Source organism: Abrus precatorius, unplaced genomic scaffold, assembly GCF_003935025.1.
Source record: "Abrus precatorius isolate BTA unplaced genomic scaffold, Abrus_2018 Scaffold4, whole genome shotgun sequence".
NCBI classification, from domain to species: Eukaryota; Viridiplantae; Streptophyta; class Magnoliopsida; order Fabales; family Fabaceae; genus Abrus; species Abrus precatorius.
This window is the reverse complement of record NW_020874384.1, coordinates 12,547,172-12,571,186: the sequence shown is the minus strand read 5'-3', so window position 1 is coordinate 12,571,186 and position 24,015 is coordinate 12,547,172. Positions and strand designations below refer to the sequence as shown.

The following is a 24,015-nucleotide window of genomic DNA, read 5'->3' as shown; positions in this document are numbered from 1 at the left end:
TCATGTAGCATTGAAGTTCCTATTAAAGAAGCCAGATGCTAAGCCCAGACTCATCAGGTGGATGTTGTTGTTACAGGAGTTTGACATAGGGATCAAGGATAAGAGTGGAACTAAGAACCTGGTGGCGGACCACTTGAGTCGAATTCCACAGACTTTGGAGCCTCTACCTATTCGTGAGAACTTCCCAGATGAGCAGCTTTTAGAGCTGCAAGGTAAGGACCCATGGTATGCTGACTTGGTTAACTATCTAGTTGCCTCTGAATTGCCTACTTATTTTAAAAAGCATCAAATAGAGAAACTTAGGAGTGAGACTAAATATTATGTCTGGAATGATCCTTATTTGTGGTGTATGTATAGTGATCAGATTATTAGGCGTTGTGTGCATAAGCTTGAGATTCCTTCCATTTTGCATTTTTGTCATACACTTGTTTGTGGTGGTCACTTTGGGCCACAACGCACTGCTAGGAAGGTCTTAGATACAGGTTTTTACTGGCCCACATTATTTCGAGATTCTTACACCTATTGTAAGAATTGTGAACAATGTCAGAAGACGGGTTCTATCTCTCGTAGAAATGAGATGCCTCAATAACCATTATTATTTTGTGAGATATTTGATGTTTAGGGTATTGATTTTATGGGTCCATTTTCTGTCTCATTTGGTTTTGTTTATATTTTGTTGGCTGTTGATTATGTCTCTAAGTGGGTGGAGGCCAAGGCCACCCGAACTGATGACTCTCATGTTGTTGTAGATTTTGTCAAATCACAGATTCTTTGCAGGTTCGGAGTGCCCCAAGCAATCATCAGTGATCAAGGAAGCCATTTCTGTAACAGGAACATGACAGCCCTACTAAAGAAATATGGTGTCACTCACAAGATTTCAACTCCATACCATCCGCAGACTAATGGACAGGCAGAGGTATCAAATAGGGAGTTGAAACATATTCTGGAGAAAATAGTTCAAGCAAACAGGAAGGATTGGAGCAAGAGGCTTGAAGATGCACTATGGGCTTACCGTACTGCCTACAAGACCCCTTTGGGGTGTCCCCCTATAGAATTATCTTTGGCAAGGCATGCCACCTTCCGGTGGAAATTGAGCACAAAGCATATTGGGCAGTTAAGAACTGTAACTTTGATATGAGCCAGTCCAGATTTCACAGGAAGTTCCAACTTCAGGAGTTAGAGGAGATTCGGTTGGAAGCCTATGAGAACTCCCGCATGTACAAAGAAAAGACAAAACTCATTCATGATAAGATGTTGCTGCGGAAGGAATTCTCCATAGGCCAGAAAATGCTTCTCTACAATTCTCGCCTCAAGCTCTTTTCAGGTAAGCTTCGTTTAGGTGGCTTGCCCCTATATAGTAACTAAGATTTTTCCATATGGTGCTATAGAGATTTTAGAGCTTGGAACAGATAAAGTATTCACAGTGAATGGCCACCGTTTGAAGCCTTTTCATGAAGACACACCCTTGGAGACCATTGAGGAGGTTCGCTTGTTAGCGGCCACTTATGCTTGATTAGGGAGTGCTCCTCTGCCTTTCCTTACTATATTTTACATTTTCATTATACATTACATTGAGGACAATGTAAAGTTGAAGTGTGGGGGAAGAGTAATAGGTTTTTATTATTTAGCATTGTTTTTGTTTTGTTTTGTTTTATTTTTCTTTGTTGAATTGGAAGTTGTTGAGTTAAGACATTAGTCATTAAGGAGGATAGAGTTCCTACATGATTTCATTTTTGCTTCTTCCTCTTGATATATGTGAATTGAGTGATTGATTTTGATTTGTATGATTGAGTATGTTAGACTTTAGCTTTGTGAGCTTTTGAGCCTTATTTTTGGATGGTTGAAATTCATGCCATTCTTTTCTTTCTTGTGTGCTTTCCCTCTTAGATTTTGTCATTCTAGAACTTGTTTTGATTCTTCTTTAAGGCTACAATTTTCATATGCAATTATGAATATGATAGAGGCATTTCTTTCAAATTTTTACCCACTTGGCCATATAGCTTAGCTTGCATTTTGCCCTTTGTTTAGCCCCTTTGAGTCTTATTGACAATTCTTTGGCTTCTAGCACATTATAAGCTTTAAGTGGAAAACGATGTTATACCTAACCTTAGGAAATAGGGAGTGCATTGGTTTCATTAATGTTATTGCATTTCAAGTGTGGGGGTTCAGAAATAATGCAAGAAGAAAAAAAATAAAAAAATAAAAAAAATAATTTTTAAAGAAAATAGGAACTTTTGATGAATGGAAAAGGAAGTCCAAGGAGAATAAATGTATGTTATGGCTTGATTTGTCTAAGAACTAATGTTATTCCTATTCTTTTTGGTTGTATCTTGTCATATCCTCATATTTCCCTACCCTTACCTTAGCCCTATTACAACCATTGAATAAAGTCCTCTTGATTTGTGTTTGCATATGATTGTAAGTAGTGGATAAGTAGAAAATTAACAAGCTTATAGTAATACATTGTCTTTTGAGGTGACTTGAGTGAAACACTTTGAACCATACACTTGAGAGTTGAGTTGTATACACCATCTTGTGAGATCTTTCATGCTTGATCTATACACTTTGAATGATATTGCTTAGCTTGCATTTTTGAGAGGTTGGGAGTTGGATGTTTGATTGTTGTACAACTCTTGATGCTTTATTTGATCTTATGTCCCTAAGTTCAGCACTTCTAAGAATTCATTGGAGAATTTGTTCATTTTTTTTTATTATTCTATGATTTTTTAGGTTACATGTTTTTATTTGCTTGATTGTGTCTTACATGAGGACATGCAAGAGCTAAGTGTGGGAAAATTTGATCAATTGGATTTTTATAACATTATTTCCTCTAATTTCTAGCTCATTAATCATCTTTTGTGCCTAATAGGTTGAATTGGATCATTTTATGATGTTTAAATTTTATTTGGGCTTTATTTAATTTTTCAAATTAGCACATAATTAAAAGTCAGAAAACTCTAGAATTTAATTGAATTGTGCTAATTTAATTTACCAAATTCTAGAACCATATGCTTTTAGATAAGTTATATTGATAATGACCCTTTAACCAATTTGTCCATTGATTCATTACAGAATTGGGAGGGTTCTTATGTTTTAATTTGGAATGAAGTATTCCTTGTACTCCAAAAAAAGAATCCTTTATTTCATTCTTAAGAAAAAAAATCTTCCATGATATTGAAAAACATATCTTAACTTATACTTATCTATGTTAATGTTGATTACTTGGTTTTGTGATAATTAAAAAAATACATATGCTTGTGACAAAAAAGAGACGTCACAAAAATTTTGTGAATTCGTATTACTAGTATTGTGTATAATCGAAATAAAGTGAATTATACTTTGATTTGTTTTATCAGTTATTTCTGTATTTACTTCATTATTGTAAATGGATCTATTTATCATTTTTTTTTATTCCAAAAAAAGTTGTATATTGATCCTAGGAATACTAATAATATATAGAAAGATATCTATGTATATCCTTTTCAGAAATTTTTTTTTAAAAAAATGTGATTTACGAGTTAATCAAACATTTCTTTTTTGTAATATCTACAAAATATTTTTTTCTAATTCTAATCTTTTAGTATCATAAGTTGTTTTGTTCGAATGAATATTTATCTTTGAAATTAGAAGTCTCCTTTTCCTTTTTTCTTTTGTAATTTTTTCTATTTGTTTTATAATAGTTTTTGTTTTAGCATTCAGGTCTTTTTTTTTTTTTTATCAATGAACAATTTCCCCAATTTATAGATTGAATTGGAATGGTTGATTCAAAAATAATTGAATTATTTTTACAAATTGTTGAATCTTTTTTATTTTTATTCAATTCATTTATTCTTTTGAGTCTAACAAATAATAAAAATAAAGAATGAAAATTTATAAAATTAAAAATGAAGAGTTGTTTTATTTTATTTTTTTAGAAATAGAATGCTTTTGCTGATCCATTTTGCAATATCTTTTGAGATATTTAGAAACAATTTTGTTCTTTCATTTAAAACTTTTAGAACTCGAAAAAAATAATTTTTCAATTTTTTTTGAGTTCTTTAAAAATAGGTTCAAAAAAAGAAAATTGATTTTTTTGATAATCAGAAAAGGGCAATTCAACTTTCCTTCCCCAAATTGTTAAAAAACAGATATTTTTTTTTCATTCTATCTTTTTCCTTTTCATTGGATTGTAGCTTAGATCTGTGCCACGGTTTTAGATGAAAAGAAAATAAGATCTTTATCTGAATATCGTCTGTTAGCCATTTTTGCGAAAATTCTGTTTCAGATAATTGAATGCCATTATAGGTACATTTAATTTACATTTCTCTCTTCCAATCCCTATAATCTTCTGACCATTCGAGAAATTGAAAAAGTAGTATACAAACGATATTTTTAATTATTATCCATGAGGGTAATTTAATATATTTTCGAAGAATCGATTGGGTTATTAATAAAAAAACCTCTTATTCCTTAAGCAAATATAAAGTTATCCCAAGCTTCTGCTATTTCTATACGTTTTTTTTTTTGCATTTTTGTTTTTTTTTTTTGTCGTTCTTCTCTTTTTTTCTCACTTTCTTTTGCCTTTTCCTCTGTAAAATCTAAAATTGGAAATTCTGTCTTTTTTCAAATCCAATTTTGGAACAGAAAAAAGATTTTCATTAACTCAAAACTATATAAAAAAAAGAACAACCATTTCTCAAATTTGTCCAAAAAAAGGGAGGAATGCACAGTTCTTTGAAAAAATTTTCAAGTAACTATTTTACACCTTTGAGCACGTATGGATCCTTTGATTATGTCTCGTTGAAAATCTGGTTGTTGTGAATAACGTAGTAAAGCCAATTCATTTTTTTTAGTATTCTCAGTATTTCCAGTATCATTATGGGTACCCTTATTCTGTTTCTATAAATTTTAGTAAAAACCACTATACGTTTGGCTTTTCTAGAACGAATCTGAAAATTTTCTGCTTCATTTTTTCTTCTCAGTTGTTTTAATTTGTCGATAAATTTGTATGACCATAGGGGAACTTTTTTTACTGATTTCTTTTATTCCAATACATTTTTTTTCTATTTATATTTACTAGTATTTTATTGTTCAGATTAGTTCTAATTGCATCAAATAAAAATTTGATTTTTTTGTTTTCTTCGAAATCCAATTTTTCTTGTTCATGTTCTGGAAATGAATAATAAACTATTTTAAAATTCAAGCTTGATACTAATTTTTTCAAAAATTGATTAATTAGAAAAAAAATTCAGTTAATAATTTTTTTCTATCAAATATATGAATTTTATGTTCAAATTCTGGATAACTACTATTAATATTACTATTCTTATTAGAAAGAAGTATACTATGAATCTTATTTATCAAAATCCGAAGCTATTTTTCTCCTTGTTGATCTTGTACAAATTCTTCTCTTTTTTAGATAAAATATGAGGAAAAAGATCATTTTTGGTGGATCTCTTTTGTTTTTGTCTAGTTCGTGCCATTTGCAAATTTCTTTTGACATACATTTTTTTTTCAATTTCATTTCTTTCTTGAATTTCTAAAAGTTTCTTAGAAAAAAAAGGAGGGGGTATTCTTCCTAAATAATATAGAAAGGTAATAAATAAAAAAACAAGAAAGATTTTGGACATAGAATTTTGAAATTATGACATAATGTATCTATTCGATCGAATAGATACATTAGATTGAATTGAATTATTTTGCTGTACCCAAACTAATATCAATTCAATCCATTTGATTAATAAAATGTGACCAATTAACCAACCAACAAAACTATTTGTTACAAATAATATTGTATTGTTGCATCGAAACAAATAAATGTTAACTAGTCTTATCAATATTGAACTTGATAAAAAGAACGGGTTTAATAACTAAAAAATAAGATTATTAAAGAATATTCTTTGAATACTAAAATTACGTATTGAATTTGGATTCTTGTATCCATAATTCAAAAACTTTTTGTGATTATTGTCGAAGAACTGAAATAAAAAATACGGTAGAGCTATGACAGTTATTGTATGAGGTCTACCCAATGCTAAATGTAAAGGCACATAATAGATCAATATGAACATCATGAGTTGTCCCGTAATAAACGCAACTGTTGCTGATACTTTCTTCTCGGTCCCTTCTTCCATAACTCGAGCTCAAAGAAGGAAGAGATAAGATGGCCTTATGGAGAATGTGGTTAGAAATTCATAATAGAGTCCGACCACAATGATCGAATTAATTATCTTCATGCATAAGGATACTAGATTATCCAGTATAAAAGATTGAAAAATCATCGCAAACCTCTCTTTTTCTTTTCTATTGCAATTTCTGGATTCTTTTTTTATTGCAATTTTTGGATTATTATATAATGATTTTTCAACTTTCCATATATATATAGAAATAGAAATAGATAGACTAGAAACAACATCTCTTATCTCAATCACACCAAAGCCAGGGATATTAAATGAATGGAATTAGTATATGGATGAAATATAATGAAATAGAGCCACTTTGAGGTTCCCTATGAAATAAGGCATGGAACGGAGCCACTATGAAGAAGTTCCACAGGTTAAGAAAGAAACTTCGAGCTCATATTGGTCATGGATTGAGAACAGGAATTCAACTCTATGAGATCGAATTTCCCGTTGTTCCTCAGTAGCTCAGTGGTAGAGTGGTCGACTATTAACTGACTGGTCGTAGGTTCGAATCCTACTTGGGGAGATTTGGTTCATTCGAATTCTTTAATTCAGAATGAAGGGATTCACTTTGACTGTTAAGAGTAGGTAACCCGTTTCCCTTGTCTTTGTTTCTATTGCATTCTATCTCATCGTATCCCATTCTGTTCTGTGATATTTGATTTGAAAATCATTGTCAATACCTCGGTGTAGGTTCGGGATACTACTTTGTTCCACAGTCCGGGGCTATTTAAACTAACAAATTAAGAATTATTAGATGTACTAGTACTAGCAATAGCAGGTGCATCTTTGATGCATTCATTAATTCTCCTGAGAGGCCAAAATTACCGCGAGCAAACATATTAATGATGAGGAACGCATGCTATGCTACTAATACTTTACTTGCTCTGCTATTCTGCCCAAGCCTGGCTGAGGAAGAATTACTAGGTGTAAAACAAAAAAATGCGGATTAAAAGATTAGGGCATATTGTATTTCTATTTTTTCGTTTATAATATCCATCATTTACGAATATTTTTGTGTTTTCTTTTTTTTTTTTAAATAAACAGAAAACAGTAAGGTAAGGCCATTCCATTTCGATAAAATACTTACAAGTTCCATAACTTTGGGTCCTCTAGCCCAATCATGATTGTCCTACCCCTAGAGGGAAAGATCCTTCCCCTTTTGACCGGTTGTGGGCGAGGAGGGATTCGAACCCCCGACACCGTGGTTTGTAGCCATGTGCTCTAATCCTCTTAGCTACATGCCCCATCCCGTCGTCTGCATTGGATATCTGTTCCCTAGAGTACCCTAAAAAATGGGAACCTTTCCTCTCCCCAGCCATTGCAGCTTAAGATATGAAAGCACCCCTCTCTCTATAAGAACGTGCGTTCCGAGGTGTGAAGTGACAGAGAAGGGATTTCATAATTAGAGTTTTGAATAAGACGACCTTTTTATGTTTTAATTGAGGTATATATATATATATATATATATATATATGTATGTACTGATATTATTTAAATAGTAAAATGAAAATAGCATACAACAGGGACAGAGTAAAGGTAATTATATTATAAAGTAGAATAAGAAACCTAATTCTTGCTAAGATTTTGTAGAACTTTTATTATGTTTTTGTAAGTTGATACAATCTTCGTACAAAAGACTAAAGATAAAAAGCTTAGACTTTAGAAAATATTCGTAGGTTACAAGAGAGGGCTTGCTTCAAAAAGGGTTTTTGTCTCTTCTTTTTCAAATGCCTCTAACATAACTCAAAATATGGATTTATAATCCAAAAAAGTACACTATAACAATTATGAATACTATTACAGGATACTCTTTTAATTTATTACATTATTCTAGTGTTGCCAAATTATGTCTGTTTCCTTGTCATTTTCCTTTGTATTATTGATAGATTCCTTTTTGATAGATTTTCTCTACTTCATTGTTTAGATTCTCTCTGCTTCTTTGTCTAACATTCCTTGTATTATTATTAGATTCCTTTCTGATAGATTTTTTTGGTCTAACTTTGTAATTTATCAGGCATCCTTTGATAGATGTTGCTAACATTAAATTTTACTGTAGAGGGAGAAAATTTATTTGACAGTCATCTCTGTTGTTGAAGAAGTCATGAGGATCTGGGTGGCTTTGAACCTCATCTTCACTTTCATCTTGTGAGGATGTTGAGGCTATATCTTGTAAAATTTTGTTAAACTCTATTTCAGTTCCTGGTGAAGATAATGTTGCCATCATCCTTGATCTGTTTTGTAGAAATAGACCTTGCTGATTGAAGGAGACAATAGTTGATGTTGTTGTTTGGCTTTCTTGGTTGATCCTTGAATGTTGTAGCCATTGATCAATTTTTGGTTTAGTAATTAGAGTTAGGTTAAATTTTTCCCACCATTTGACTTTGATTACTCTTACCAGGTATTATATACTTGATTTTTCTACCAATTTAGTTGAATCATACTCCCAAATAGTAATCCAAGTAATTCATTGACTTACCACAAAAGAGATAAGCTTATAGTCCTCACCAAAGTTGGTCTTCAATGTAAAATATTGGAAGTTAATAAGAATCTCTTTGGGAAAAATAGATTGAACAAGTCCAAACTCTAAGAACCACTTGATAAAATATTTTAGAAATTTTAAGGAGATTCCCTTACTAAACCAGATGAACCAAGAGTGCATAGCGAGTTGCATAAACATGACGTTGTTCTAGGCATCAATGTAGTCAAAATAATTATATTGTTGCAGCTAATATTCTATTGTAAAGCTCTTTGATTGATACAGAGGTTGGTGTCAATCCCTTTTTGTCAAATTTTTAATAATTTTACTTTTGAAAATATTGTTTTTCATTGTCTTAGAATCTTGTTGATAAGTTAGTTCTATAGACTCTATATCTAATAGAATTAATTCATAATATTGTCTCTTTTTTGCATGAGAAACTGGTACAAAATAGAATCCTTCAGAAAATATTCTCTATGATATTTTATGTTGTGGTAAACTAAATCATTATGGTTCAATTACCATTAAAGTTATTGTAAAATTCTTTCCTTGGTAAGTACCTTTTGATTCTACTTCTTTTTTGGGAGGATCTGGTAGTAGAGGGGTAAATTTGTTTGAAGTTTGAATTAGACTGTTTTAATAATGTGTAGGTTTGTCTTAATTATTTGGCTCACTGTTTGTTGAGGTATTTTTGAATGATCTAATTTTGTAAGTAGGGGCAGACCATATAGGTCTTTTGTCATTCTGAACATTGCTTTCCCTACAAATATTCTCTAGTAAGAAAATCTAGTGATACATTCTTTTCTCCTTTGATATGTTGGATATTAAAATTTGCTAATAAAGCTTGCCATCTTGCAAAAATATGTTTTGAAACAATATTTTTAACATCCTTTTGTAAAACTTGTAGGGTTGCCTTGCAATATATTTTTATTAAAAAAATCTTTTGAACAAATTATCTTAAAATTTATGTACACATAAAATAATTGATAAAATCTTTTTTTTAACAGTAGAATATTTTTGTTTTGTAGGATGCCAATTGAAAAACTCCACCATAACCAAGTTTTGATGCGTCTATTTCAACTACTAAGGAGACATTTGGATCCAAAATTTCTAGACAAAGAATAGCTTTGACTATGGTCTTAATCTTTTTTTATGGTTTCACTCATCTCTTCATTCCAAGCTAGAGGGTCTTTTCTAAGCCTAGAATATAAAGGCACGCATATTATCCTAATATTTGGCAGAAAGTCTTATATGTAATTTAAACATCCTAGAAATCTCTGTAATTGTTTTTTGTCTTTAATTTCATTAGAAAATTTATCTGTAAATTCTAATAATTTTTGTATTGGCATAAAATTTTCTTGGAAAGTATCATAATCCAAGAAATCTTACTTTTGTTTGAAATATACTCATCTTTTTGGATGATACTACTAACTCATTCTATTTAATTAGTTCTATGAATTTATTAAGGTGTTGAATGTGTTAATTTATCCCCATTGAAAAGATGAGTAAATCATCTAGGTATACTAAAGAGAATTCCATATATGAGTAAAATATATTGTTCATTATTTCTTGAAATTCATTGGGCGCATTCTTAAGACTTTGGGGCATTACATTCCACTCATAATGTCTAAAAGGAACTACGAATGCAGTTTTATATCTATCTTTTTTTTAACGGATATTTGATAATATTTAGACTTCATGTCAAACTTTGAAAATATATTGGATTTGGTTAGTCTTTTAATCAAATCTTGTTTATTTGGTAAAGGATATCTGATCCATTTTAATATTTTGTTTAGTGGCATATAATTAATCAATCTAGGAGCTCCTCTTTCTTGTTTTGAAGCTTTGTTAACATAAAACCCTGTACAACTCCTGTGTGATTTTGATGGTTTAATTAATCTTTTGTCTAGAAATTCTTGATTTTCTTGCTTACAGAATTTAATCGTTCTTTATTCATTTGTACTAGCTTTACTTTTGTTGGAATATCTTTCTTGTTAAATTTTTTTCATAAGAAAGGCTTATTTTATGCTGTTTTCTATAATGGAAGGGCACATGATTTGTTTTGCAAATTTCTTTTTCAATTTTTTCTTAAAAATCTTTTATTAATTTTTTTAATTTTTGGTGACTCTAATTGTTCCTCAATTCTTTTATGTTCAATTTTCTTATGGAGGAATTTTATTTGCTTTTGTTTTCTATTTATCATATTTATCTCTTTTATAGAAAATTCCTGTAACAAATTGAGTTTCCTTGTTTTAGGGGTTTTTAGGAATTCAAAGGTAATTGTCTTTCCTGTTTGTATAGTAATTCATATGTTACTAATCTAGAAAAGGTATAGTAAGGTTAAGAATGAGGTTCTAAAATTATTTTATTGTTCATATTTTTTATTATTACAAAAGATATTGTAAAACATATCTTGTCTTTATAGATTTTTACATTAGATAATTAATAATTAATCATTATTTTACTACTATTAGCACTAGTTACTCTTTCTGTAGTTTTCTCAAAATATTTTGTGGGTATCAACTCTTCTTGTATGCATTTTTCATCTAATCCTAAATTTATTAGTGCAATGAACTTGAACTTTTTTTTTTTTTGTTATTTTGGTTTATTGTTCTATTAGTTGTTTTCGTTCTAGCGTCATTATCCTGTATTTTAAAATTAGTTGATTTTGTTTTAATTCTGTAACTTCTTGTTTCAGCTACTTAATCTCATTTTGTAAGTCTTTTATTGTTGTTTGATTTTGTTTTTGTGTAAATCTAGAGAATATCTCTTTCATTTCAATTGGTTTTATTTCTTGAGTAACTTATTCTATTTTTTGTACTAGTTTATTGAGTTTACTAATAAATTCAATTTTTAAAGGAGAATCTTCTAACTTATTTATAATGGATATTAAGACTCTTGTTTGATCTGAGGTCAACATATTTATTTGTTGATTGGTGCAGTCATTATAGTTGCATAATCCTAGTCCTAAACATAAATTCTTTTGTTCTTCATAACTTGTATAAGAAGAACTATCTAATTAGTATATTTTATTATCGATATCTTCTTTAAATTCATCCTCTGAACACTTTCAGGTTCCGGTTCACAGTTTATCATTATCCTTTGTAATATTAATTTTAACTCTTCATTTTTTAAAGAGTTAACCTTTTGTTGTACCCAATAGTTTTTTGTAATGTGACCAGGTTTTCCACATTTTCAACAAATATTACTTTTTATTTGTTTCTTATTTTGTGATTTATCTTGTCATTTTGGCCTATAAAAGGATTTTTGTTGTCTTTGCTTATTTTCATGATTTGATTTTTTAGAAAATTGTTTTTTAATTTTTCTGTTATGCCTGCTAGGTGGCCTTAATAGGTTGAAAACCAAAATATTGGTAGAAAGAACTCATTTGTTTTCTGTTTCCTAGTTTTTCTTTTCTTAACTAGTTTTGTAGTTTTGTATCTGTACATATTTTTATTTCTGTTTCAATAATTATATTATGTATTTAGCCATTCATAAGGGATCCCCCTTTCACAAATTGTTTGTAGATTTTGAATGACTTTTTGTGCAAGTAATGGTGGAAGAACGACAATGAACCTTTCTTTCCAAAACTCATCTGCCGCACATTCTCTTAACATTACTTTTGATAAAAACATGTCTTTATACCATTGATAGTCAGATATTGTTGGGCATCTTAGATTTATTAATTGTAGAGATACTCATTCTTTAAAAATACTAGGATCTCCTATAAAATATTGTATTATGGTAAAAGTAAGAGTGGATGTTGCATCTTCTTCTTGTGTCTCTTGTTTAACATGTAATAATATCACATTTTTACTTTCTAAGCGTAACATATTATCCTATCATCCTCTTAATTGTCCTATAAATCTCTAAACAATTATCCCTGCTACAGCTTTATCATTAATTCCTCTTATTTTATATGTTGTGGCTGTCATAGCCATTTGTGTGGTAAAATATAAAATTGCTTGTTTGCTTAGTCCATCTAGATTCCATTCTATTAGATCATTTCTAGTATAAGAATTTTGTACAAAATTTCTCCTTTCTTCTAAAAGTATATATGATAAGAATGACCTATTATAATATTGTTTTATTTTTTAGTGGTTATATTTTGTATTCAACTTATTTATTTCTATTATATTTATAGAGGTTTTTCCTAAACATAATAATGATATTTTTGTTTTTAGTTGCTCTATGTCCAATTCTAGACTACTCTTTTTTTTTAGAGTTTCTATTGTTTTTGTAGGTAGTGTACCTATTTCTAGAATAAGTTTTTCTAAACTTTTCTTTTTCTTATTGGATTTAGACATATCTTTAATTCTAGTTAATTGTTCTAAAATAACTCCTAATATAGTATTGTTAAAGTTCATTTGTTGATGTAATTTGCTAGAAGCACCAGTTGTATATTCTAGAATTAGATACCAATCAAGCAACTCTGATCAATAACAATATTAAATCATGAATTTACGAGGGACAATGAGAAACAAATAAAGAAAGCCTAATTATTCACTCTATCAGGAAGAAGTAAAACAAGAAATACATACAGAGAGAACCTAATTGTTAAAGAGTAAAGTTAGAGAAAGAAAGGAGACTCACAATTTCATATGAGTAAATTAGTCATTTTTTCTAAAGAAAACCCTTTTAGATTAGGAGAACTCAAAAAAATAAATCTAAGAGTTTTGAGGAGTTTTGAAAAATCCTCTAACCATTTTCCTCATTCTTAATCAACTCTCAAATAAGGGTTATTGCTTGTTACTTTTGTTTGATTTACTTAAATGGATTATGAGAACCAACAAATGGGTTTAACAAAATCATTTGTTGTAATGAGTTTCAACACATGTGCTTTAACTATAATAATTATATATTTTTTATGAAAAAGTGTGTTGCTCTGCCATGTGGAAATGAGATATGTGATTGTAGTACACCGCGAGGGAATATTTACTAAAGAACATAATTTTAGCTATAAAGAGAGCAAGGTTTATTTAATGTATATATTGGACGTTGACATATGATCATATTTTTAAGCATTGCCAATGCTTAAGGAATCATGGAGAGTGATAATCTATGGTGAAAACCTAAGAATAAGAAATTAAATGAAGAATTCAAGCCAATTATGTGGGCTACCTATGCATTAGAGATGGGTAATTATACACTTAATAATGAAGGTTAAAGTTGATTTGTACAGTAAACATGACAAGGTTTCCAAATCTACAATATGTGACTTATTAAATAAAATTTAAGAATGAAACTGTGGATGAAGGCTTTTTTATTTAATTAATACATATTTAAAAACTAATTATCAAAATAAAATCTTTTTGTAACTAATTTCCTGTCTAGGGCTATTTTTTGTCAAATCGGCACCATTATCGGCCATGCACTAACAATAATCTTATTTTTATTATTTTTTAATACTCTATCGGCTACCTTGATCCGATACTACTCCACTAAGTGACACGTGAAAATTAACAAACAGCAAAAAAAAGGAATAATAATAATAATAATAATAATAATATCAGAGCAAGTTGGATGAGACAGAACACATGCCAACAACACAGCAGTATCGACTAAATAGAGACGATAGATATTTGAAATGTACGATCAAGAATGAAGCGCACCACTTGTCAAGATCATAAGTGTATCAGGACTGACAAGTAATTTGGGCTGTACTAGCTGCAATCTTGACACGTGGTATATTGGGAACCGACGCTGTGCACAACTTCTTCTCTTCCCTCTCCATCAGTATTCCTCCATTAACGTCAGCCTCCAAGAAATTTCTATGCGATTTTGAAAAAAAATTTCCAAAAAATTTGTTTTTCATTTGTATTAGTGTCTTAAAAATTGGAAGGTAAGAATTAATTTGTGAAATTAGTGATATTTTGTTGAGTTGCATGTGGCAAAAAATAACCGATTTGAATATCAATTTTAGGATCTTTAACGGTGAACTGGAATAGTAATTTTTGCCAGCATCCAAGGTTAATGATGAATATCAAATGCAGTTTTATGTTTTTTTCTAATTTTTTTTTACCAATTTTTAGTATTTCTTTTGTATTTATTAAGAAATTTTTGAATGTTTATATATATAAATACTGTGCATGCGCTTGGGATCATAGAGTAAAGAAAATATGTTTCTAAACTGTAATATATAGATATATTTTATTTTGTTGAATGTAATTGATATATTTGTTATGGAAAAATTATATATAAAAATTGATTGATATTAAAAAATTAATGAATGTATAAGTAGTGAAATTATATATTAGTTGATATATGTAATATTATGTTTACGAACTCAAAAAAATATAAACGTTATGATAGTAAAAATATAATAAAATATATAAATTTAGTTAAATCATAAAATATTAAATTCAAAATACATAATTAATTATATTTATAAGATAACAAGATAATTATATTAAGAAATAAATTTGTTATTAAGTAAAAAGTATGAAAAATTATATTATAGTATTGATTAATAAAGACAGTTAATTAAAAGAATAAAATATATAAAAATAAATAAATTGAACTGTACATAAATTAAATATATTAGGTTATAATAAAGTTAAATAAAACATGTTTTTGATTTAATATAAATAAAGTAGCGAAAGTGAAATAAATTTATAAATTTATAAACTTAAATTTTAAAATTAAATAAAGTAATAATGTAGTTGTTGCATAATTTTCTAAATTGTTGTAGATTTAAATAGAATATAAATTGATACTTTAATAAAATTGAACTTAATAACACTATCATTATAATTTATATAATAAGTATTACATGAAAAGTTGTTGTTAATACTTTGATCCATAATTATTAGTTTGAAAGTTTTTATTAAAATTTAATATGTAGATATATGATAAAAATTTGTATTGATATTTTATTTGAGACGTAAAAATTAATAAAAATCCAAACTTGAAACTGTTATATTGTTATTAATTTTTATAATAACTTTAGGTTAATATAATTGGCATTATATATTTTTTAAATTTATATTTTATTAAATTGAATTTAAAAATTGTATTATTAGTAGTTTAACAAATTGTATAAATTAATAATTTTTTAATGTGTTTATAATGACATAATAATGCTAATATATATTTTTAATTTTTTAGATGGCTTCATATTCATATGAAGGTATGATAATTAATCCTGGGTCAGAGGATCCATCTTTATTACTTTTTCAAAGTATACATGTTTCTGAACACATTTGGGATGGACGAGAGCATCCAATGTTGAAAGTCAGGAAGTGTCAGTTCATACCAACTAGTGTAGACGGTGTTCCAACAGAGATTGTACCTCATTTGGAGATGACTGGCTTTGCTGGAGTTGCTCAGCTTGCTAACTTTTCATTGGATAGATATTTGATCACTGCATTGGTTGAAAGATGGAGGCCTGTGACTCACACATTTCATATGTCACTAAAAGAGTGCATAATAACGCTTGAGGATATAGCCATCCAGATAGGTCTTCGGGTTCATGGGCTTCCAGTATTTATAGCTACCAGAAGTAATTGGCTGCACATGGTTGAGCATAGTCTAGGTATTAGACCACCACCAGAAGCTTTTGTGGGGAGTAGCTTGAAGCTTAATTGGTTAGAGCATCATTTCACTCATGTTGTCATGCATAATCATGATGAGCTTCAGCTTACGAGATTTGCTAGAGCATATATTCTCAAACTCATTAGAGGGTTTATGCTAGTAGATCACTCTAATAGTAGGGCCACAATTTGTTACTTGCCATTGCTTGAGGATTTCACCATCACAAGACAGTATAGCTGGGGAGGACTAGCTCTCAGTTTCTTGTACAGAGAGTTATGCATGGCGACAAACATTGATAGACTTGCCATTGGAGGTTTGACTTCATTGTTGGTTATGTGGGCACGGGATAGGTTCTCAGTTTTGGCTCCTTCTAATCCTCCACATTTACGGCATGATATTCCTTATGGTGTCAGGTATGCATAATATATCATAAGTTTTGTTATAAATTTTTTTAAATATTAATACTTTATGTTTAATTATACTTTATAAATTTTGTTATTGTTTAGGTGGTTAGTAAATGTGATGTCTAGAAAAGGGAAGAAAGATGTTGCATATTATAGATATAAACTTGATCGTCATATTTATTTAATTTTAATTTATAAATTATTTGTTGATTATGTTCTTTTCACAATATTTATAAATTATTATTATTCAATTTGCAAATCGTATGGTAGCCTTATAGTCAACAATTACTTTCTACATTGCCCCCAATTTGCTTAGAAGAGATGATTATTTGGAGGTCAGTGGTGTCTTTTATTTGCATATAGATTTGTGAGTGGGACCAACTGGATCGTGTGATACATCAGTTTGGGATGGTCCAATACATTCCTTGAGATACTTATCAACCTAATGCATTACATGACATCACACTCAGAAGTAAGACTAGAGAGAATTGGAATGAGAAGTTCAGACATGTGTTAGCGTTTGGGAGATGCGCCTATATTGGGTTTTCAGCAACGAGCCACAAATTGGATTGTTGAATTCCAATTCAGAGTATATGCGATGGTACATTCGTCATACTAGATGTTGGATGATGAGATATACAACTATTTTTTCATTGTTGGTATGTATTTTCACCTAACTTTTTAATATAATTAGCTTGTATTTTGTATATCAAGTATAATATTATGTTTTTGTAAGGAGATGCATATGAGAGGGCATACTACTTAGCTACTAATGGCCAACAGTCATTCACTTTTGATGAGTTACGTACATTAGCCAAGACCATGCTGTCTCTATAGAGTGAACAAGCTTGGATCTTAGAACTGTCATCAGCAGTTGACCCACTTGTCCAAAGTGGACACACAAAGGAGCCACATGTTGATCTTGGACAGCCTGAGGGACGCAAAGAAGGGAGAGATTTGCAACGACGAAGGAGACAGGTGCAAGCTGCCACATGGTCTATACCGCCTTTACCAGTTAGACAAGATGGTGTGTATTTTGTCCCTTCACAGGTGCCTTTCTTTCCATCTCAGTCTACACAGACTTCATATTACAACCTACCACACATTCTGGGTCTCCGTTTTGTACTGCAAAAGACTATGTTCCAGACTTTCATCATTTTATGACTCCGCCTCTGTATGATCCATCACTATTCACACCATCTGCTTTAGGTACAGTTATTGAGTCACTGGGAGAGCTTTTTACAGTATCCTTGGGGGATCGTGACATTGATCTAAATGCCCAATTTAGAGCAGTTGCAGATGTTACTTAGCATGATGTGAGACATAATTGATGAATTCACATTTTACTAAATTTATATACATCATTTATTATTTTTTATAGAAAAAAATAGACTTAGATAGTGTAAATAAGATGAATATTCCAATTAGGCTAAGTAATATAGGTTTCTTAGTTTTTGGTTAATTTATATTGATTTAGATAGTTTATTTTACATGTTTTGATCATTTGAATAATGTGGCAGGAATTTCCAAGCTTATTTTGAAGAATTATTGGATTTTGAAAATTTTGAGGTGAAAGTAACTACTTTCAAGATTGATAGTGACCACTACAGCAAGTTACTTTCAGCAAAGGGACCAAAGTAATCACTTTCAAAGCTAAATGTGATGACTACAACAGCCCATAATCCACTAAGCTTACGCGTGACTACTATAAAAGTTCATAGTAGTCACTCCAGAGTGTGCAGAATTGAAGGTGCTGCGCGTAGCTACTATCAAAGTTCATAGTAATCACTCTAGAGTGCCCAAAATGTACCAATGTTGCGCTTGTCTACTATCAAAGTTGATAGTGGACACTACAGAAAGACAAAAACCAACTGATGCTGTACGTGTCTACTATGAAAGAATGAAAGTAATCACTTTGGAGGGTGCCAACCTTAGTATAAATAGATTTTTGCCAAATTAGGGCATAAAGCTCTTACGTTTTTCGTACATTTTCTCTTCTTTACTAAATTAAGACATTTTCCAGAGTTTAGGGCAACCTTGGGTGACAGCCAAGGGTCCAACCTAGGGTTTAGTTTCTCATTTCTCTTGCTTTTACATTAATGCCAATGAGTTTTCTGTATTTGTGTTTTTGACCCCCATTTCCATGGAGGGCTAAATTTTGTGTAATCCTTAGTGAGTTCACATAGATTCTTGAGTTCCTTGATTTTAATGATAATATAACTCCTTTCTTTTCATGAATTACTTCTTCCTTACCTCTTGAATTGAATTAATGGTGAATGAGGGGGACATTGCTTAATTAACCCTAATTTGTTTAAGGAGATTCTAAACTAGGGATTGCTTAATCTTAGGTTTAATTCTAAGGTTGTGTAATCTTGGGATGAAGGATTAGAGCCTAACAAATTGCGTAATTTCGTTAGGACCATAAGGTTGATTTTCGCTTGTTAAATTAACCTAATTCATGGGAGAGAGGATGAGTGTTAAATCTTGAGTGGAATGAGGATAGAATCTATGTGGATGAACTAAGGATTGCTACTTTTTATTGTTTGGATTAATTAAACTTGTTTGTTTGCTGCTCTTTATATTGATTTGAAACCACAAAACCCCTCATTTTAATTGCTTGTTCAATTAATACCTTCAACATGTTTAATAAAGATTAATAGCCAATGTTCACGGGAGACAATCTAGGGTAACTCTAATATTATATTAATTTGTTTAAATTTTGATAAGGATTTGCGACAAATCTTTTAAGCACTAACCGATCATCAATAATCCTCATATGGAGCCCAGAGATCGACCTCGTCATTGCATCCTCCCTCCACATAAGGACCATGACCAGCAGGGCAGATATTAGCATGCTATCTATATGTTTTTGGATTATGTATTATGACTATTATAATACCATCCTAAAACATCAAACATAATTTGGAGTCTATTACAATAACTTAATACATAACAAAAACAAATAATGTTATAATAGTAATGCCAACAATATTTAAAAAGTGTCATGCATGTTGATTATGGCTAGGAAAATGACATTGGTTGTGACCAATTTATTTACACAAACGACATCGTTGACGTGGTTGAGAGTCCACCTAATCCATTTCATTCCTAATATGTATAGATTTTGGTCTACCTTTTCTCCTTGATCTTTGGTCGTCTGATACTAACTTCCATTCATTCTACGTTAAAATATTGTTGTCATTTTCAAGTGGCCACCAATCAGATTTAACAACATATTGCACAAAATAAACAGGATCAACTCATTGCCAATAATCAATACTCATAGATGCATAAACAGCTATGGCATGTGAGCATGGGTAGCGATATGCCTGAAACTTTCCATATTCACAAAATCTATTGGATAAAATTACAGTCCACTTGTTACCACCACATTGTGTGATAGGATTAAAAGCCTCTTCTACTTCAAACCTTGTTCTTTGTATGTCATATCATCAAACTTGATGTGAAGAAACCTCTTGTTGATTTTTCTCCATTTGCTGCATTAACTTACGACAATATCTATTACCATTATTAAGTTCTGTTGTTGCTTCTTCACCACGCTTCACAGAATACTCTACTAAGTGCATATGTACATTTGACCAATGCAGTTATAGACAAATTTTGTGCACTTTTTAAAATTTTATTCATAGCTTCAGATAAATTGGTAGTCATATACTTATAACGTCTTCCTTCGTGATCATAAGTCAAAGTCCATTTTTCTTTGGAGGTGTAGTTAATCCAGCTTCTAATGTCCTCTGACTTGTTACAAAACCATTCAAGTTTTTCTTCAAATCTTTGTTTGCATGTTGTATATCCTATAAAAAGAAATCAATAATTCAAATCTTTCTTCAAGCTTGTATTCTTAAATCACTAATTAAAATTGCTTGCTATGTGACGAATGCAATACACATGATATGCGTTCAGTAGTTGCAACCCAATATGTAGATTAAAAATGACACTTTCAATACTTTGATGACTATCAAAGATCAAACAAATATCTGCCTTTTCAGTGACATGGAGACGAATAAGAGTCAAAAATCATTCTCATGCTGACAAAGTTTCTCCTTCCACAATGACAAAGGCAACTGGAAAGACACAATTATTTCTATCTTATGCAGTAAATCAGTAAAGTTTGTCGGTACTTACCATACAAGAATGTACCATCTATCTATATTAAGGGTTTGCAAAAGTTGAAAGTAGTGATGCATTGTTTGAATGACCAAAATAATCGATAAAACACTCTATATCTGTTATCCACTTGGTGATCTTTCACATAGTCATTGGTTTCAATTTTGTATACTGACCTAGATAAATGTAATTGCATATACTTCAACTATCTGAACAATGTGGCATACGCTTCATCCCAATTACCAAAAATCATTATAGTTTTTTGTTTGCCTTCCATGCTTTCTTATAAGAAACTTGATAGCCAAATTGACCACTAATTATTTCTTGAATTAATGTGATTGGCACCAATGGTTGTTCTTTTACCATACCTACAAAGAACAATATAATTATGTATAATGTTCTTGAATAGTATATAGAACCATCAAACTATTAAGATAAATTGGTGCAACTTACTGAGAACGCAATTGCAAATAAAGTCTAAATCTAATTTTTGGTGGTCAAGAGACATCATTACTTAAACACACGTATGTGCACCACCACACCTTGTGATTTTCCATTTGTTAAAATTTTTGTCCAAAGTTGCTCTAACCCTCCAAGGACATCCTGTTGTATGATTTGGACACTTCACATGAAACTTTGTTGGTTTTGATTCTATCACAAAATAACTTTGATGTGTTTTCATTACAAAGCTTTTACTAGCCATTTTAACATCTTCTTTAGACTCAAACATTTGGCCAACAAATAATGCATCACTCTCCATCCATGTTTGATCAGGATTAATATCTATATTTTCCATTTCTTCATCAGCATGTTCCCAGTTAATATAGGTGTAATGTGGATTTGAATTCCAAAGGAGAGTTTCAACCAAGCCTGCATATAACAACACAATCAAGTTATTTACATTGTTATTGAAACATATTTTATAACAGATTAATATACTTAATACCTTCGACTCTTGCATTATCACTTATATTCAAGCTACTATGAATTGCACCCTTTAAATCAAAATCAAATGAATTTTCTTCAGGATCCCCCATTCAATTTCATTGTCATCAACATTCTTATTCTCATATTCACATTCTACACAATCATGACATTTATTGTTAGGTAAATATACTTACAATGAAATTGAATATAAATTTTCATCAGAGAATATAAGTCCACACCTTGTGATTGAATACAAGAATTCTCAATCGACGCAATATTTGCATATACTTCAATTGCACTTTGTTGATTTAGTTGTAGAAAAGACTTAACATGCAATCAATATCTTCATTATCACATATATCTATAGTTGTGTATTGTCTAACAATAGGGTCTACGAAAAATTGTGAAATCAATCTAGATATAACCTGATTAGTAGACAGTTTCAGTTTTGCATGAATCTTTCTTTTTAATGTCTCCAAACTTATTCTACGTTTAATCTTAATCATTTTATTATTTTTTTCAACTGTAACACTTTTGTTACTTAAAAATACTCGATCGTTCCAATATACAATGATCACAAATCAGTCATCCTGCATAAACAAATTATACTACTCAATTAGAACATATATATTTATTTAATTGTTAATAACAAATGACTCCATCCATATTTCAATTACAACTACAAAATTTCACACATTTTTCTACATTTTAATAATTGATTATGCTTCATTCAATTATATTAATCATTTTTTAAAATTTTCAAAACTTCCATATTTATTTGTTACAAAATATATAATAACTTATTACCTACTTGTGCATCCTAATATACATAATTTCTACAAATATTCTTCTCAAATGCTATTAAATAAGAAATTAGTATTTCTATATTTAATTAACAACTACAACAATAATTACATTTACAATACAGTGGTTTTCCTATTACAAAATTTACACTTTACATGTTTATCACAATTTTTCTCCTAATTTTGTTCCATAAATCAATTATAATAAAATATAAAAATACATACCTACCAACAATTAAAATCTACAATTATTTTACCAATTATAAATAATAAATTATTACAAATTAATTTAAATTTTATAATAAATTTTTACACTATTAATACAAAAATATTATAAAATTAATAACAAAATTTACCAACCTCAAATATATATTCTCCAGCTCCTCCATCATGGATTGCAATTTTGGAACCTTCACTCTCTATATATATAGCAAGTGAAAATGGACAATAACTACTACATAGTAAGAAATCAATGGATAAAAAGATTAATCGCGTCATGTGTCAGGACAACAGCAGTATCATCTCAATCAAAGCGATAAAACTGACGCATATTGGTCATCGACAACGCTATCATCCACTTATGTGCAATACTACTACCTTCTCGACACATGTCACCAGGTAGACAAGTATCGATCAAATGTGGTCGATAGAATGTAAAATAATAATAAAATAATGACTATCGTCCTTTTTTTATATTATTATTATTTTATTTTATTTTTTGTCAATTTTTTATGTCCATGTGTCACTTATTGGAGTAATATCAGATCAAAGTGGCCGATATAGTATTAAAAAATAATAAAAATAAGGCTATAGTTGGTGCATGGTTGATACTGATCATGACATGACAAAAAATTGCACCAAGAATTAGTTTTAAAAAAATATTAGTTTGAGAATTAGTTTTTAAATATATATTAATTAAATAAAAAAACTGTTCATAAAATATGTCCACTTTAATAATAGCAAGAAGAAAATAATTTTAAATATTAATAATTCTTTGTTTACAAAATGATACAAAATAATAATTAAGTAATGTCATTACTATCAGTAGAAATTAGCAATTTCATAACTATAAATAATGTGAACAATACATATAAATTGCATGTAATTTAACACTCAACATTATCTTGTCACATTTAAAGTTATTATGATTATAACAAGTATTACAGTCAATATTATTTGCTTAATATTATTTAATAACTCTTAATTAATGCTAAATTTATTTTTAAATAAATTAAATATTTGTAAAATGAAAAGCAACAAAATAAATTTATAGAAAATTATTCTAAAAACGTGTATATTTTTAAGACAAAATACTTATTTAGAAAAGAAATATTATTAACATTTTATATTTTAAATATGAATTATTATTTTTTAAAGTAGAATATTCTTTCTATATATTTTCTCATTGAGTATATGTTATTTTTATGATATATATTTTATTTTTTATAAAATATTATTCAATCTGAAGAATTTCTTCAATCAACGTATAAATTTTTCAATTCACATTAAACATAATTAATAGAGTATATTTGTAAATTATTATTAAAATAAAATTATTTTAATTAAATTTTTTTAAAAAG

At 29.6% G+C, this 24,015-nt stretch overlaps 1 protein-coding gene and 1 non-coding gene across 2 annotated transcripts; both read left to right on the top strand.

The window, feature by feature from the left end:
* The first annotated feature begins 1,134 nt into the window (after positions 1 to 1,134).
* LOC113866135 lies at positions 1,135 to 1,513 on the top strand. The gene is made up of 2 exons (XM_027501024.1): positions 1,135 to 1,324; positions 1,389 to 1,513. Exons 1-2 carry the CDS (start codon positions 1,135 to 1,137, stop codon positions 1,511 to 1,513), a joined length of 315 nt encoding a protein of 104 aa, XP_027356825.1.
* Positions 1,514 to 6,615: 5,102 nt separating this feature from the next.
* Positions 6,616 to 6,687, top strand: TRNAN-AUU. Its single transcript has one exon. It is a non-coding gene; the product is annotated as a tRNA-Asn (tRNA).
* The last annotated feature ends 17,328 nt before the right edge of the window (positions 6,688 to 24,015 follow it).